This window comes from Gossypium arboreum, chromosome 5 (assembly GCF_025698485.1).
Source record: "Gossypium arboreum isolate Shixiya-1 chromosome 5, ASM2569848v2, whole genome shotgun sequence".
Lineage (NCBI taxonomy): Eukaryota > Viridiplantae > Streptophyta > Magnoliopsida > Malvales > Malvaceae > Gossypium > Gossypium arboreum.
This window is the reverse complement of record NC_069074.1, coordinates 4,250,669-4,270,012: the sequence shown is the minus strand read 5'-3', so window position 1 is coordinate 4,270,012 and position 19,344 is coordinate 4,250,669. Positions and strand designations below refer to the sequence as shown.

The 19,344-nt window shown below is 34.4% G+C and overlaps 2 protein-coding genes across 2 annotated transcripts; one reads left to right on the top strand and one right to left on the bottom strand.

Annotated features, from left to right (window-relative positions):
- Window positions 1–127: 127 nt before the first annotated feature.
- LOC108473599 (uncharacterized) lies at window positions 128–6,479 on the bottom strand. The gene is given in 15 exon segments (XM_017775268.2): window positions 128–612; window positions 731–1,009; window positions 1,159–1,419; window positions 1,954–2,103; window positions 2,636–2,797; window positions 2,914–3,032; window positions 3,035–3,115; window positions 3,466–3,550; window positions 3,798–3,955; window positions 4,109–4,244; window positions 4,404–4,475; window positions 4,903–4,944; window positions 5,231–5,477; window positions 5,621–5,747; window positions 6,094–6,479. Coding segments are annotated over 15 exon segments (2,232 nt in total). The 5' UTR covers window positions 6,143–6,479; the 3' UTR covers window positions 128–348.
- A 3,319-nt stretch (window positions 6,480–9,798) lies between these two features.
- Window positions 9,799–11,366, top strand: LOC108472856 (protein ENHANCED DISEASE RESISTANCE 2-like). Its single transcript, XM_017774415.2, has one exon. The coding sequence runs from the start codon at window positions 10,112–10,114 to the stop codon at window positions 11,048–11,050; it is 939 nt and encodes a 312-aa protein (XP_017629904.1). The 5' UTR covers window positions 9,799–10,111; the 3' UTR covers window positions 11,051–11,366.
- Window positions 11,367–19,344: the final 7,978 nt, after the last annotated feature.

Below are 19,344 nucleotides of genomic sequence, written 5' to 3'. Positions count from 1 at the left end.
ATAGAAAACAATAATAGTTGCCTCTGCGTGTCAAATCTTGCTAACTTATGATCTTATTGATTTCAATTCCCTTTCCCTCAGATAATGGGAATTGTAGCAGTCTGATATAAATGATTAAAGTTGAGACTTGTATTATTTATTATCTTTTATACCCATTTCTTTTCTTTACAAATTATTTACATTATCCTATCCTACAAGGAAGATAGCATGAGTTGCCAGATGGCAATGATATAGCACGCCTAATTTAATTAAAGATAAATGGGAATGGAAGGCCTCCACACTAAAAACACCAACCTACTCTCATATATAATTCATCATTCTCTCCCTATCCCTATTTACTATAATTATTTATGTAATAGGATGGGATGGAGTGTGAGGTGGTTGGGATTTTGCCACCCTGTGAATTAGTGTAGACATGCAAACCCAGAAAGTGTCTGGAAATTTGTTGCTGAGCCGCATCATTAAGGCCGATATCACGTCTGCAAAAAACCTATGGGTTTGTGGGTTCAGTGCTATGCGGATGAACATTGGGGTCCACACCTCTGGGCCCAACTTCACTGCTTCTTTCAGTGACCCAAACCCATTCATAACTCTTCTCATAATCGCATCGTCCTGCCAACATTACAACAAACCAAACACATCAATTCACCCAAATTGCATATAAATTTCTTTTATGTTAATTAAAGCTAGACTTAAAGTGTATGGGATTAATAAAGAAGATATCACAAACCTCTGATTCTGAAGTTTTTCTTGCTTTACTTTCAGCATCTAGTCTACGACCCATAACTTCGTCCTGTAGAAATATATCTGCTGCTCTAATTATATCACGCAGGAGGAAAACCCGCACTATTTGACCCTTCTCAGATAGAATAAAAAGCAGGAGATCTTCGGTGGCAGCAACAACAGCATGCATATCGAATGACTTCCATCCCAAGGGATGCGAACCTTTTTCTTCAGACTTAGGAGGCTCCTCAGACGATTCAGATGCCTGTTCTGATATTGCTGCTATCTGACACAAGATGAACCCCAGTCATTAAAGGCATGAAGCCAAATCGTGAACTAAAACAGACAACTGTACTTATATGTTAATAGCAGATATAATTTCATTGTAAAGATGGACTACTCTGCATTTATAATAACTAAAGAGAAAACGCCTACCAAGCGCTCTAGGCGGTTCCACCTAATGGATCCATTATTACAGATGAGAAGTTCCCTTAAAGTTTTTCTCATATCAGGATTTGGATCAGCCAAGAGCTTCCCAATCACAAAAGGGTATGCAGTTTCAACAACTTTGAAATCAGGATCAAGAACTTTAGCTGTCCCTTCTAGTGAACCAAGAGCTCTTACCACTAAAGCATAGTCCGGGGGAAGAGAGAAGTTAAAATCATATATAACATCATATAACTGGTTCATTATACTCTGTGATCCAAAGCAACAGAAAGAAATTACAGGCGTCAAGCTTTTACTTATGAAAATAGTAAAACAGAAACTATAATATGGATGAGACAAGTGACCAGCACAGAATAAAATGTCTAGTAGGAGCTGCCATGCAAACTTTGGAGATATAAACAGATATGTAGATCTTAACGAGATTGATAAATAAATCTCACGCTGTAACGCAATTGTTTGAATGCAGAAATGCTATTTTGGCCTCATCTTAAGGCAGTGCAAATGGATACTTGCTATAATTATGCAACACAACAAAGTAATATGTTCCAGACTTCCAGCAGCTGCTTACAATCTTTGATGCAAATATTTCCCCACAACTGTCAAGTTTCGTCGTTTTACTTAAGAAAAGAAATCGAGAACCATTTTATTTATTATAATAATAACAACAACAGACAAACTTGTAGAACTACAAAATCTACAACAGTGGCATTTTTAAGTGCTTATTATAACTACTTGCCAGGAAACAGATCTGAATAACAAGGTAAGGAGACTACAAGCAAAAACCTGGAAGTCTTGAGATTGTCGTGTTCCCTTCCCAAAAGACGTCTCCAATGCATCAGCCACAGATTGTATATCAACTCCTTCAGGAATAAATCCCAAAGAAAGAAAGTCATTTGCCAATCCCAGAGAGTCACGATTAACAAAGTGCACAAGCTGAGAGAAGCAAGAACTTATCAACACAAATACAAGCTCATGGAAATAACCATCAAATCTCAGCATCAACATTCACAAAACACAAGATCAAGATGCGGAAAATAACAAACATGTTAAAAGTAGCAAAGATGTAAAGGGAGGATTACAAAATAATAAAAACATGCTAAAGAATAAAAGATGAAAAGGAAGATTATGACGTGCATGGAATAGTAACCAGGTAAAGACTACTTAGAGCCTAGGTTAATAACTACTGCTTTACTCATTCCATTAATTTTTTCAACATCGATATCAATAAAATACTACTGTAAACTTTCACATGCAAACACTAGTTGAGTCGTCTTTAATAAAATAAAAAAAATAAAAAATAAAAACTGATTTCTGCTCAAGAGTTAGGAAAAAGATAAAATTCCAGTTTTGAAATATTATTTAGCTTCATGCAAGCTTATGCCCTAGTTGCTGTAGGAGACCGGTCATGACAACAATGATATTTAAAGTAGCAACCTGGTATAATTATCAATAGAACGGCTCTTACCACTTGAATAAGTCCTACACGATAATGGCGAGGGATATCTCCCATCATCCCAAAGTCTAAATATGCAAGGGAGCCACTGATAGTAGCAAATAGGTTTCCTGGATGTGGATCAGCATGGAAAAACCCAACCTCAAGCAATTGTCTCAAAGAGCAGTATACTCCCTAAGAACCCATGAAAAGGCGGGTAAAGTCAGACTAAACACAGTTAGACCATACATACGGAGCAAAACTAATGAGTATTGAATGGACAAAAGCTCAAATAAAACAATGGATTAAACCTGGTCAATAAGTTGCCTTTGGTTCAGACATGCCTTCTTCAGGGCAGTTTCATCTGTAAGCTTAATTCCATCCAACCATTCCATTGTAAGCACAGCTTTTTGAGTGAGATCCCAGTATATTTTGGCACTTTTATTCCGCTTGCATTTTTGGTTTTGTTGGTAATCCCATCTTTAGAGTTTTGATTACAAGTTTGGCCATGAACTGTACTCATAAGGACGTTGTATGAATATAAATAACCACTGATAAATCATTAGGACAAAGTGCAGCAAAAGGTTATACTAACAGGAGTTAAAACTTCTAACATCAACAAAAATTTTTTGATACTTTAAAGTGAATTTGTGAAGTTGAACTCCACAGAATACTATAAAAGTTTAAATCAACCATACAAGCAAATGACACACAAAAGATGATTTCAGGTCATGTAGAGGTTGAAAGTTAACCCCTAAGTTAACCCCTTTAATTTTTCTACTTTCAGAGAAGCCTAAACAATTGATCATCTTAAAATTACTTAACATGAACTTTAGGGTCCACATGCAATTATATATACTTACTAATGCAGTCACTATAAAGAGAGGCAAAGCGTTCGGCATTTCTTGCCTCCAAGATGTAATCGATTTCATCGAACATGTGTCTTACCTGTTCATTTAAAAGAGACCTGAAGATGTCCATAAGAATGTACAATCTCATCAATAAAAAGATGATAGTAATAATGCAGGTACTTCGCAAAAATAATATGAAAATTAATAATGCAAGTCCAGATGCCAAGCGCATCTATTGCAAAGATCAAAACCTCATATATTATTTACAAATGCATAAATAATAACTGATGATATAATGTACACATTATTGGAATATCTGCACACTTAAAACAAGGAGGACTCACCATTTCATTTACAGCAACTAACAAATCTTTGTGGGCTTTTGCAAATCGCTTTAATTGGCCCCCAATCATGTGGAATAACAATGCGTCAAGGGTCAACAAGAGTGAAATACCAGGCCTCTGTACTTTAACAGCTACAAGTTCTCCAGAATGAAGGTGAGCTGCAAGACTTAAAGCGATGGAGCAAGTATTCAGTTTTACAATTCTCAAAAAAGTAGTCAGAAGGGTGCTATTAGAAAGATGGAATGTTTAGATAGAATGGGAAACAAAGAACAGATATATTGTTTTCTGTTTCACAGAAATGGTTGTCTGACCTTTATACACCTGTCCTATAGATGCAGCTGAAATAGGTTCCGGGCTTATATCAGCAAATATTTCTGAAACTGGAATACCAAGTTCATTTTCAATAGATTTTATTGCGACATGGGTTGGAAATGGGGGAATTTGGTCCTGGTATTAACATAAGAGCTTCAAATCAGAAAAAAAAAAAAAAAAAAAAAACAACAACAACAACAACCAAGGAACAAATATCACTGCTAAAGTCAATCAGAAACAAATCTTGACATGAGCCATAATTACAGGTGCAACCATGCAGAAACGGTTTTGTACCTGTAACTTAGCAAGTTCTTGGCAATAAACAGGTGGCAATATGTCTGGTCTAGTGCTCAGAGCCTGCCCAATCTATATACCCAAATAAAATTAGGCGAAAATTGTAAGTTCAACCCAGGAGGATTAAGATAAAAAAAATAGGTAAGATTTTTACTCCAAGAATTTAAAAAAGAAAAGAAAAGAAAAAGTTTATTTGGATACAAAAGCAAACAATAAAACAAATATGAGCAAAGCATATCTACAGTCTAACCTAACGTCTATAAGAAACCATCGAATCTTCAAACTCCTTACAAAAATTGACATCAATATTCAGAGTTCAGATCCATAGTAGAAAATTTCATGCAATTGGATTCAATGACACAAAAAAAGCAGGATTGAACAGTTAAGTTTGCTAAATATTGTAAACTATGGTAAAGAGAAACTAGAATAAACAAAACCCAATAAGCAACTTAATAAAAAAAGTTATGGAAAATGATAAAGCAAAGATAAAGTAGCTTGCCTTAACGTAGAAAGGACCCAAGCGAATTAGAGTCTCCCGAAACTGAAATAGTGTAAAAATTGCAATAAGTTAGTAGTGACCAAAAAAAGAAGGCTTATTCATAGAAAGATGTGATAGTTTTAACAAATTCCAGGCTCAAATAACACAAAATTGCAACACTTAAAAGATGTAAACTTTTAGTATAAAGTTAGCGAGACTATGCCAAGCGTCCAGTACTTTACCATGCTCCATATAGGGTGCATTTGTTTGCATCCAAGAATAATATGAACAATTCAAATTATTCATCAAAACATGGTTAAACTTAAGAATGTAATAATTATTATAATACCTTGGAAGCACGCTCTTTAATGTCTCGAAAAAAAAATCGCCAAATGGTCAACTTCAATACATGAAATGAAATGATTGCTGCTCTGTACAATGCCAAAAATGGACCAAATCGGTAGACAACAGACACACTTTTGGAGCTGCGTGTTCCAACAGTATGCCCGAATTCACTTTCCAGTGTTTCTTTCCTCAACTTTGCATACTCGGCAGAAGGCCTCTCCCCATGCACACTGACAAAACCCTTAGAAAACCTGTACAAAAAAGCTTTACAGCATAAACAGATTAGAAGCACCACATTCACGGTACCGATTTATTTATTTATTCATTAGCACTTATTGAGTGCAATTCTGAGCATCAAAAGTAAGTACTAAGTGGTAAATATCCATGCACTTACACATTTCGTTGCAACAAGTATGATGGGCGCCAAGTATCCGGTGTCCTTCCGATTCCAATTTCCATCTGAACTTCCAGAGAAACAGAACGACATAACATGGTTCCAACAGGTCTATCATGGTGTACTGCTGCAAGAGGTGAAGTTTAGCCAACATAAACGTAAGAATTACATTTGCATCCCACAAAGGTCGCAAAGACAAACTGCAAGAACATTACTAAATAAACGCAGTCAAAAGTCGTCCTTAGAAACAAAAATGATCCAATCAAATATTAGATTGGTGGGAAGTTCCAGAAATGCCCAACTTTCACAATCCTAAAACTCACCGGTTAAAATAACTTTTTCCCCGTAAACAAAAATACTATAACAACACTAACATCAAATGAATTTAAGCTCGGAGCAGATTGCAAATCATATTATTGTTTATATCAATATTGACCAAATAATGAGCGGATAAAATAAATGGCACCACTTACCGGTGGAGAGACGGCGTTGACGGTTGAGAGTGGCGAAGGCATTCCTCATCGGGCAAAAATCATAGAAAGAAGTATGAAAGAGATCAGGCACCCATAGTAAGCTCTAACTAGTCATCACAGTTCGTTTGTGAAAATGACTAATAAGTCACCGAAAGAAACGTGTGGTCCGGGCCGGCTTGCGAAACGGTTTTTTGCTTCCTACTGCGGGAAACATTGGCACGTAATTTGTCTTCCTCTCTCATCTCAAGTCTTACCAGTCGACACTGGATTCTCCGGTCTCTACATATAATGGATCAGTTTTGAAGAAACATCGGCCCAACTCCCATTTTAATGGATTTAGATTCTGCCGGATTAGGGATGAGGCAGTGATTGATGGCCCACGTGATACAGTTACAGTACTTTTATTTTATATTTAGAAATCTTTTGTAAGGATTTGTTAATATAATAATCATAAAAATCAAATTTTAAATAAAATAAAATATATAACTTTTATGTAAAAAATAAATGGATGAGTGTAATTAAATTATGAATTTATATTTAATGTAATAATAATGTATAGTTTGAATAACACATTGTTAATTTAAGCAATTATAATTATTTAATGCATATACCCAACCACAATTTTTTTATATAGTTTCAATTTCAAAAATTAAAAATCGAATAAAACGATTCTACTTAATTTTTGTTTAAAACTGAACCGAATTAAACCGAATACACCCTTTCTTGAGTGGATTGTTAGTACCAAATATTTTCTTTCAACTTTTAGCCTTTTCTTACATTAAAAAAAAAAATAAGAAGAAGAAGAAGAAACTTTTAGCCTTTTCGGAGTAATTTTCAGTTTAGAAATAGTAAAAATAAAAATTTCGCAACCACTTAAAAAATGAAAATCCCAAAGCTTTAATCGGGCCCGATTAATTGAAGAAATCTAGTAGCCCACCCACCCACCCCGTCAGCTCAGTGTGTAGAAATTTGAAAACCCAGGCTCTAGGGCTTATCAGTAAGATCGTGCCTCCAAATTTTCCGGTCTCAGCAAGTGAAATGGCCAAGGAAATGGAACCTTCGCACCCTTGGTTTCTGGATTTGGTACCAATGTTGGTTGTTCTCATCATAGCTGCTCATGTCTTCGCTTTGGTAATCCCTCGCCCTTCATTCTTCTCATGTCACCGTTTTTGTTTTTTTTTTTTAAATTTCTAATCGGTATCGTCTTGTTTGCACTGTAGATATTTGATTTATTGTTTTACTTGTTTTGTAGGTTTACTGGATTTTCAGACTAGCTACTGACAAACAACCCGAAAGAAGAAAGACGCACTAAAAATCTTCACTATATGACATTAGGTTTGTGAAACTGCTTTTCCTTTGATGTTAAGTAAATTACCAAATTATGATTGATGGGAAATTTGCTACAACATCGTCAGCATTCATCGTATTTGCAAAAGAAAACCCCCTGTTTCCAAATCTGGAGAAACTGTGATCAGATCAAAGTAGATTGCTATTAAACTTTTCATATCAATCTAACTGCCTTTTTTGTTTCCACAGAGTCTTGATAAATTCATACATTTAACTTACATTTGCTCATTTTAGTTTAAATGTTTTAAATCCCTCCCACCCTCACCTTTATTCATTTCTAGTGTATGTTATTGTTGTGAAACGAGAAGTGCTAGAGACATTCTATCTGATATGTATATACTCCCTTGGTCCAGTGCGAGGAGGGTTGTATTGTGCTGCTTTATATGATATTTGTGATGTCATATTTGCCTGAAATGCCAATGATTGGAATTTTATACTGACATTAATGATTGACTGTCATTTAAACCTCTGTTTTTTTATTTGCAAGAACACAGGGAGTTGTGGGACAGGGAAAGATGTTGCGAATTCTTATAAACTGCTCTCAGTGGGTTATATCTACCATATATACACGGCACTTGCATTTGAAGAGGGTAAGAAGATATAAGGAATGAAGCTTTCATCATCTTAATTGGGTCCATTCCATTTATACAACCATCATATAAATCTGTGTTCATTGTCAGGTTACAGTTTGTGAACCTGTCATGTAACGGCTGCTTTACTCAACATTATATTTGTTGCATATTCCATGTTTGTGCATTGTTTGTTCCAGATGTTTTTAGATTTTGCCTTTGCGCTTTTACCCTCTTCAGTCGGATAGATTTCCTACCTTTCTTGCTTTACTGTTTTGGAATACTATCTTTTAACATCTTTTTTGTTTCCTTATTTTGATAATATGTAGATACACATACATTATCTGCCAATCTAACATTACCTCATTCAAAAAATTACTTATATTTTTAATGAGATTATATCAGATAATAAACATCGTTCGAGAGAAGGCCTCGCCAAATATCCATCTCGACAAGGTCTACTATCTTATCTAGCGCAAACTTTAAAGCTTAACGAAATGACACGTGGCTCAACAAACTCCCACTCACCAGGGGACAAATACGACCCCAACTAAACTCTTTGACATGATGATTGATGTGGACCTTCTCCCTCTATTCTCTCGCCTTTCACCCAAGTTACGATAAACTCTCTTTCATCCATATTATAATAAGAAGAATAATCTAATACTAACCGTGAATGCATGTCATTTCCTAATTCCATGTATCAAAATCAGCAAGCCAACAAAAAAGAAGTAAATAAAAATCTGTCCTAGAGATGATAGTAGACTACAAGTGTGATAACATGTAGATTAGTCGTGGCTTGAGAGTTACAGATATCTCAAGTTAAGAAAAATTAAAAATTAAAAATCCACCTTGCTGATATAAGCTGTGGGTCCATGATGCCACGTGTGGTTGTCAAAGAATAGCCCGTGATTTGTGTTGCCTAGGGTTTTTTATGGATTGGGCCAAGAAAAGGAATAGGCTAAATTTTTAGGTCTAGTTCAACTTGAGAAATAAGCCTACAATTTTGTATAAGTTTGGCCTGAATAAAATGTTAAAACTTGAGTTTAGTCTGTTTCTATTAAAAAATTTTATAGTCTATTATATAAAAATAAATTTAAAAATATAATAAATTAAATATGTTAAAAATATTAAAATAAATGTTTATATATATACTTAAATAACATTAAGATATGTGCAACTTAGTAAATAAATACTTGTAAATAGTGTCAAAATTAATAATAAAATAAAAATTATATAATATCCAAACAATAATAATAAAATAATAGCAATAAAGTAGCGAAATGATAGCAAAATAATAAAAAAATAGTGGCAAAACCATAAAAAAATTTTAATAGTTTTTTTTTTTTTAAATTCAAGCAAAGCCGGGTCGAGCTCGAGTAAAAAAACTTATCCGAAGCTCAACCCATTTAAAAAATAAACTTTAATTTTTTTTATCCAAACCTTTTTTTAAACTTAAACTTTTGTCAACTCATTTACTTTTCTGAGCGTGTACAACTCTAGTGTTGCCTGCAATCTTATTAATTCTTCAGCTAATTTCATTAGTGTCATTGTCCTTTATGCCCCCTTTCTCTATTTTTATTACTAGAGATAATGTCACCAATGAATATTTTTAAATTCTGATTTTTAAGGTTTAATAATTGTTTTTTATATTATTTCATGCAACTAAATATTAACGTATGATAAGTAATGACCAATTATTTTAATTTTAGGAATAAAATAATACTTTTTGAAAATAAAATTTTTTTCTCGTATTTGTGGATCGTATCGGGTTAAGGTGCACAATGACGAGAGTTAGTAGTGCATTAAACCTATTCGATTACAGTATAAATAAGAAACCAAACCCAATTAGAATTGAAGGATTATAAATTTGCATATCGGATCAGGGATCTGATAGGTTATAGCCATCGGTGCCCTTCCCCGTGGTAAATAAAGTGGCTGTGCCGTAGTTTCGGGGGGAAATCCAGGGGCACTTTCTTCCAAACCTGTTGATCACAACAGCCACTCCCACTCCCATCGCCTCCCCTCACTCTACAGATCGCCACCTTTCAATCTCTGCCTCATTCAAAGGCCAGGTGAAAGAACGACGAGAAGAAAATATCATGTGCCAGACTGAGCAAAAAGACCGGGGATCCGCCAAGGAATTCGCCGATAAATACTCTATAACCTGTTCAACGGCTGACGCTACATCGATTCCCGATTGGATGGTTGATTCAATCAACGGTGGAGCCTTGCAACAAGTTGACCTTAATAACGGAACCAACGGTTGGTCTTCTCCCCCGGGTGATCTCTTCTATCTCCGTTCTCAAAGCTACCTGACCAAACGTCAAAAATGCCCCGCCGGCAATTATTTACTCTCTCCCATTGGTATGGACTGGCTCAAGTCCGATTCCAAGCTCGATAACGTACTCGCCCGTCCTGATAATCGTGTTTCTAACGCCCTCCGAAAAGCTCAATCCGATGGCCAATCTATGAAAAGCTTTATTTTCGCCGTCAATATCCAGGTCCCCGGTAAAGATCTGTATAGTGCTGTTTTTTATTTTGCCACAGAGGATCCTATCCCTCCCGGTTCGTTACTTTACCGGTTCGTCAATGGCGATGATGCCTTCCGGAACCAACGGTTGAAGATGGTTAACCGGATTGTTGAAGGACCGTGGATCGTCAAAAAAGCGGTGGGCAACTATGCGGCGTGCTTGATAGGTAAAGCTTTGACGTGTAATTATTATAGAGGAGATAATTACTTGGAGATTGACGTTGACGTTGCTAGCTCGGCGGTTGCCAACGCGATTTTACACCTCGCATTGGGATGCGCGACGAGCGTAGTAATCGATATGGGATTTGTAGTGGAAGGACAGACCGAGGATGAGTTGCCGGAAAAATTAATCGGTGCGGTTAGAGTTAGTAAGATGGAGATGTCGTCTGCGACCGTAGTTGATGCACTTACGCCATCGGTTCAAACAGCGGCTGGGCGTGGAATAGGAGTTTGTAAGGTAAATGACCATAAATCTGATGATGGCGAAAGCGATGATAATGACAAATGATGAGGCGGAGGTTAACGCACTTACGCCATCGATTCAGAGAGAGACTGGACTTTCAAGGTTAAACACCATAAAAGCCAGCGGTGGCGATGCTAATGACAATGATGCGACGGGGGTTAATCTCAAAACCATTTTTTATCTTTTAATTTTAATTCATTCTTTTCTTTTTCCACGTTACGATAATTCGGGTCCCTTTTTGGAGGAGTTTTGTAGATAATAAGATCAATAGCAAATGGGTTCCCATTTTTTGTAATGAGAAAAGAAACTGCAAATGCATGGATGGACTTAAATGTTTAACACATTTGTTTCTTGTTCTTAATATTTTGCATCTCTTCACCAAAAAACTAATTGCATTGTTATTGTATTGTCTGTGTGCATTCTTTGAGGAAGAAGAAGATAGATTCCTCTATATATCCACCAGACGTGTGTCCCTTATGCGCTATCTTCATCACCGGCTCTCTTCACATGAACATTAAGTTGCATCTTCAATGAAGTTCCCAATCTTTTATTTAGTCTTATACCTCTGCAACTTCAATCAGATCTCTCTACTATGCTTCATACTATCTGACACGTGGACTATGATGCGCTTGGCCAGGTGATCCTTCGTTCGGTGCTGTGTGGTTTCGTTCCAGGCATGGGCCTAAAGGCCTTAGGTTCGTTTTTTGGGCCTGACCGGTTGCCTGCTCATTCTGAGTCATTCGGTTTTCTTTAGCAGTATGATAAGTTCGACTCTTTAAGTCTTAACCAAGATCCTAATAATCTTCACCTACATAAAATAGTACTAGACATTCTAATACTATTTTTATTTGAATTCAAAATCCGATTTAATTAAGTTGAATTTAATTTAATTTAATAATAAAATTAATAATTTAAATTGTTTACAATCTGAATTTAGAATGATTTAAAATAATTATCATTTGAGCTTCAAATTGAATATTTTAAACTCAAAACTATTTGAACTAAAAATGATAAAGATTGAATGATTCAAAGCCATAATAATTAGATTAGAAATATTCAAACCTTAAACCCAATTGTCTCCAACCATTAATTACTCGAACAAAATAATTAAAATTATTTTAAAATTTAAATTGATTGATTCAAATTGATTTGATCCAAAATTAACTTGTATTTTACTTTATATATTTCATGAAATATATTACTTAATGAGTGATCAACATTTTTATTTATTGAAGAGAACAAAAAGATTTTTATCTTAACTTTTTTTTTTTTTTATGTATTCGTTGCATAAAATATAATGTGTCACGAATCAAGTATAACTTCAAATTTCAAATGAACAAAATATGCTTTCTATATCGTTGTTTATTTCCCTTTAACAAATGAACAATCAAATCTTCTCCATATTTTTTAAATTCATTATCAAGTCTTGACGTCTAAGTTACTCAACTTAATATTTAAATATATTATAAATCCTCATTCTTTCACCATCAGACTGAATTTGCTAGGAAAGATCAAATCAATACTTAATAGTAGTTTGCTTCAATGTTTGGATTGGAGAAATTAAATCCAAAGATGATAGGGGAAGGTGTGGTCCATAAACGAGAGAATGTCTAGTGTTGAAGTTGAACTAGACGTGGTTCAAGGGCCAAAATAATAATGACAGTGAAATTAACGTACAAAATCGATTAGACTCAAAAACCTGCCCGTAATTTTTATGACACAAAGATGAGAGGAGACTTGTGCTTCTTCTCACACCAAAACTGGGGTTTTAGGGTCCCTAGGACTTCGACATATTCATTGACCAAATAGACCATTCAATTTGACAGTGTCCTGAAAATTAAGATTTCATTTCATCTCTCATTTGGTATATATTTATTCAAATTAAATTTAATATACATAAGTAAGTGGGAGTGCAATTTGGTTTTCTCTTTTAATAAGCCATTTGGTCATGGACACGCCCCTCCATTCCACTGTTCAGGTAAGGACCTCACTCTCGCTTTGAGGATTAAGATTATGTGTTAACATAACATTATATAATACTTTCCATTTTTCAGGTCCTACAAAAAGGTTGCAGGTGTTCCATAAATTTCGGTTAAAATTAAATTAAACGATTGAATTGATCTAATTTAATTAATTGGTTGGTTAAACGATGTAATTTGGTCAGAGATCAGTTAATGATTTTTTGAAAGTTTAATTATCGGTTAATTTAGTTTGAAATTGAGTAATTAACTGAACTTAATTATGTAATGTTTTTAATTATATATTGTTTCAAGACTTAAAATTTCGGCTAATTTGATTAATTCCGTTAACTTTCGAGACAAATGAACATTATTAATGTATTTTTTTATATGTTTTATACTTGTTTTAACAAGAAAAATAAAACATATAAATTTTGGTTAATTTGGTTAATCGACTGAATTAATCAAAATATTTCAGTTTGGTTAATTTTTTTTTCGGTTCAATTAACGGTTAAAGGATTATACATTTTGATTAATTCGGTTAATACTAGTTCGATTCAGTTAACTGTTTGAACCTCCCTACTAGACTCTCGTCTAAGATGAACATAGGGTTAAGGCTAGGTCACACTATAGGCATATATCATGGACTGAGAATCAATACTTGTGACAAATGCGTACAAAACGTTTTATGGAGGTCAATTGATTAAATGAGGCTCATTTAATTAACTTGAATTGGCCTGATTTGTGAAACTTATAAAGAAGACCATCTACTTGAAGCATGGTGGTCCAGTGAAGCACTCAAATTAAAACTAAAGTTACCACACTGAATATTGTGAATCATAAGGGATAAAGATTGTATAGAGTTTTTTAGGACTCTAATATTGTAAATAAACACTAATATCAATAATTCAATTTGTATTGTTGCATCAGGGGAGCTCAACTAGATGCACCATTTGTGTAACATTCCGAAATAGGGCCTAAACGGAACAGTGGTTGCGAAACCACAAATTCAGGGTAAAAATATATATATATATATTATTATTATTATTTTGAGGTTCATGGTATGATTACATGATTGTGTGAAAATTTCGTGATAAAATTCTATGCATAAAGTGCTTAAATTGAGGTTAGGGACTAAATCGAATAATTTGCAAAACTTGCATTCTAGAAGTTTTTAGTATGAAATTATTTTGGAATATTAATTAGGAGATCTTAAATGGTAATTTGACCAATTTTAAGTTCATGGACAAAATTAGGACATGGAAGGAATTTTGAAAGTTTAGTAAGGAGGGGCATTTTGGTCATTTGGTTATTAACATTAATAAAAGGTAAAAAGATGATAAAATTGTATCATCTTCTTCAAGTTACCAGCAGAACCTTACCTCTCTCCATAGCTGGGGTTTCTTCAACTTTCAAGCTTCATAGTAAGTGATTCCAAGCCCGTTTTAATGATCTTTACGTTTTTGAAGTCCGTTAGCTCGATAAAGCTTATGCTAGCAATAATTTAAGTTAGGAATCAAATTTGGAAAAATACCCATAGGTGAAATTTGTGTATTTTGATGTTTTATGATGGAATATGAGGTTTTAAATTATGTTAGACAACTTGTGCTACTTGGTTTTAAGTGAAAGCAGTAAAAAGGCTTAATCGGTAAAAATACCTAATAGTCATAAGTACATGTTAGTGTGTGAATTTGATGTTGCCATAGAAGGAAAAATGATCAGCATGTCATAAAAATAAGAAAATAGGATGAAGTTTAATTTACGAGCCTTGGGGCAAAAGTGCAAATATGTGAAAGTTTAGGGCAAAAATATAATTTTGCCAAAGTTTGAGTAAAGGGTTGTTTTGATAAATGTTGATATTAAATAAGCTAAATTTGCTATTATAGATCAAGAAGAGCGAAATTCGAGAGTAGATCGGGAAAAGAAAAAGTAAAGGACTAAATTGTAAAGTTTAGTCACATTTTGTATCGAGGTAAGTTTACAGTAAATAAATGCAATATTCTTTTATTTTACATTATTATTGTCAATTTCAGCATTTATATATTTATGTTATGAAAATATTTAAAGTCGAATTTAAGGTGAAGTGATGAGAGGAAAAGTGTTAGAAAGCCGGTTGAACCCTAGGAATGTTAGGATATTAGGGTTGTGGAGATGAACGAAATGAGCCATGTAAGTCCATATTAGAAATATGGCTTTGGAGACAGGATTGAGCCATGTAAGTCCATATTATATATGGCATTGGAGCAGGAATAATTCATGTAAGTCCATGTCAAAGACATGGCATTGGCGAGATATTGATAGAGCAGAGCGACCCTAGTATCCTTAGTATTCCGAGTGGTTCAACGGGTCAGGATACGAGTTAAATTACAGTGAATTAACAGCAAAGGAAAAGTAGATTATACTTATGAAAAGGAAAGGTCGTAAGAAAGAAGGTAAGGGAATAAAGAAGAAGATAGAAATTGAGAAGTAAAGAAATTTATGATGTTAGATGATATTATGCATAATTATCCATTATGTTGAATGTTGTGATTTATTTGCTTGTAAGCTTACTAAGCCTAGTGCTTAATCTCTTTATTTTCTTCTTCTTATAGTACTTATCTAGCCACTCGGGATCGAAGGAAGCGTCGGAGGCCGATCACACTATCAAAAAATAACTTCGGTATAATTAGGCGTTTTGTTTTGTGTATGGCATGTATAGAAACTTAGCCACTTTTGGTATAATATGAACAATGAATGATGTATAAATACTTGCTAGTGATTAGCTAATAAAATGGCCGATGATATGCATGTTTATTAATATGTATGATTGAATGGTGATTATCACATGAAAATTATGAAAATGTGAAAGTAACCTAAAACAGATTCAAGTAACAGCAATGACGTAACTTTGAAAAATCACTAAAATTGCATAAACATAGTTTGAAGATGAATAATATATGAAATTAAATCTTATTATGTCTATTTTCTTATGGAATAAGAAAAATAGGTAAAGGTATTATATTTCATGATATATCTGAGTTTTAGTGAAACAGGGTCAGAGCGATTTCTGGAACCCCTGTTTCAACTTTGGAAATTCACCATAAATTGTACAAAACTAATTAGAAGGTATACTTTATATGGTTATAATCCTTGTTGAGTCTAGTTTTAAGAGAAACAAACGGCTTAGTGATATGAATTTTTACAGGAAGAAACATGGTTCGTAGTAACAAGAGGTTAGTGCAGTCGAGTTTTGAAACAGGGAAACTTTAACTAATAAACTGTACTAATTGGCCAAGTCAAAATCTATGAAAAAATTAGTAGATAGATATATGAGTCTAGTTTCAGTAAAATTTACGGATCTTAATTTCGAGTTTGAACTCAAGATATGAATTTTAGGCGACTACTGACGCAGAATGGCAGTACATTCGAAATGCTTAAATAAACAATTTAAACCTATTTAAGTGATAGAATAAGTTTAGTAATGCCTCGTGCTCGATTAAGCAACAGTCTCGGGTAAGGAGTGATACATTTATTGGTGTCGAGCAGGTTTAGTCGGTTCTCGGAGCAGTTAGTGTGAGAAAAGTCTAGCTATACATGCCATACTTGTATTTTGATAGTGTGACGACTCTGACGATTTTTTTAAATATTTTGTTTTATAGTAATGGATCCAGGCAGCCGGTGATGATGATGTAGAAAGTAATGTGCCTGCTTCCACGAAGGGCAGCGCCATCGAGAATAGGCCGGTAATAGTTGATCGGGAGGAGTGACTCGAGAAGCTCTCTTCCGAGCTTTGAATGATTTGTTTACCGAGTTCGTTAAATGCGAATCCGCGATTAGACCTCCACCCCTCATGATTCTCGGGCTACCCATGTAGCTCAAGCTTCCCGATCCACAAATGCAGTGGTAAGAGAAAAACCACCGATTGATAGAATCGAAACAAGGCGCGAAGAGTTAGAGCAACAAAAGATGATGATGCGAAAGAGCAGAATTTTTTAGAAAATACTATCGAGTCTTTGTGAATTATCTTGTACACCAGGAATGTATGAAATGTGTAGTATCACTTCTTAGAGACTCGACCTACTACTGGTGGAAGACACTTGTATCGGTTGTACCGAAAGAGAGGGTCACTTGGGATTTCTTTCGGGAAGAATTTCGTAAAAAGTACATCGATCGAGGTTTATTGACCGAGAGAAAGGAATTCTGGAATTGAAACAAGGCAATATGCGGTGACCGATTATGGCGTGAATTTGTCGGGCTCGATAAATATGCTCAAGAATGTGTGTCCACAGAGGCTATCTGTGTAAAAGGTTTGAGGATGGGTTAAATGATGATATCCATTGTCGGTGGGTGTCCTAGAAATAAAAGAGTTCATTATTTTAGTTGAGAGAGCCTGTAAGGCAGAGGAGCTATTAAAAGAAAAGGCAAAGTTGAGACAGAGACACAAGATACAAAGAAGAGCAGATGAGCGAGATCATTTGGGCTACATCCAAGAGGCCCGAGAGTTTTCTACAGATCTAGCTTTTCGGCAGGGCAATCTAGTCAGAATAGAGGTAGCAGATTTAAGGATCCGAAGGCTCAGACTGTAACGCCCCTTACTCGAGACCGTTGCCGGAGTCGAGCACAAGGCACTACTAAACTTATTTGAGCACTTAACCAAAATAGATAATTTATATAATACTTTTCAGACAAGCTGTCCAACTGTGTCATAGTTGCTAAATAATTCATATCTCGAGTTATAAAACTTGAAATCCAAATCCATAAATTTTCTCTGAATTTATACTCATATATATACTTACCAATTTTTTTCTAGAATTTTTGGTCAAGCCAATTAGTACAGTTTATTATTTAAAATCTCCCCTGTTTCAGGGTTTGACTACTCTGACCTTTGTGTATTACGAATCAGATATCTCTCTGTACAGAGCTTCAATGACTATGCCGTTTGTCTCGAATAAAACTAGACTCAATAAAGAATCTGTACATATAAAGTATGACTTCTAATTATCTTTGTAAAATTTATGGTGAATTTCCAAAGTCAGAACAGGGGATCCAGAAATCGCTCTGGCCCTGTTTCACAAAAATTTAAACATCTCATAAAATATAGCTCATATACCTGTTTTTCTTCTTCCATATGAAAATAGACTCATCAAGATTCGATTCCATAATTTATTCATTATTTAATTCCATTTCTACTATTTTTAGTGATTTTTCAAAGTCAAACTACTACTACTTACTGAAAACTATTTTAGTACAAATATTGTTAACTAGTTTATAACATCTTTACTTCAATTCATTCAAACTCTATACATGCCATATAAATCTTTAAACATAAAACAAAAACTACGGAATTGATCTGAATAGTGTGCCTGTTGTTGTGTTGATCCGATCTACCCACTTCACTTCAAGTCAATCTACATAAAATATTAAACACACACAAGTAAGCTTATTGAAGCTTAGTAAGCTCATAGGCATATAAACACAAATCATATCAAATATCGTACACAATCATATATCTATTAGTTTAACTATTTCATCCTCCAAATCACAATTTCATTAATAACTCATTGGAATAATTTCCATATGGCAACTCACAATTTAACTCCCTTAGGCCCATTTCTCATTTACTTCATTGTCAAATTAGGGAACAATAAGGAATTGAGTGCTTCATTATCACATTGCCATAGTAAACTATGGACTTTCACATTGATCGCATCACACACGAAGCCATAGCCTTGCCATGGTCTTACGGTTCACATATCATACGAAGCCATATCCGGACATGGTCTTATACGGAATCACATTATCACATTATCCGATGCCATAGCCCACTATGGTCTTATCTGAGTCACATTATCACATTGCACCGATGCCATAACCCAGCTATGGTCTTAAGCAGGCGCACTTATCACATATTTTTCGTCAATTCATCAGGGTCACAGAATAGAAGCACTCAAATCCATTGTTCCTACTAATTTGTACTTTTAGTTACACATTATTTATTAGTTAATGCAAATTGATAGTATTCATCAACAATAAAATACTTTAACAATCATAAGATTTTCATAACAAAACATTGAACTTTGCCATATGAACTTACCTGGACTAATTTGTAAAAGTCGTAGAAATTCAGGGACTATTCTTGAATTTTCTCCTTTCCACGATTGATTCGTTTTCTTGATCTATAATTATAAAATCATTCCTTCATTAGCATCCATTTCAATTCTATTTCACTTCACAATTTATGCTGTTCAAATTTTAAAATTGCACTTTTACCCCAAAATTTACAATTTTCACAATTTAGTCCTTCTCAATTCACCCATCAATTGAACTAATTTTTCTCAATTAACACTTTATTTTATCATTATAAACTATTTCAAAACCTTTTATATTCTTAATTTCAACAGA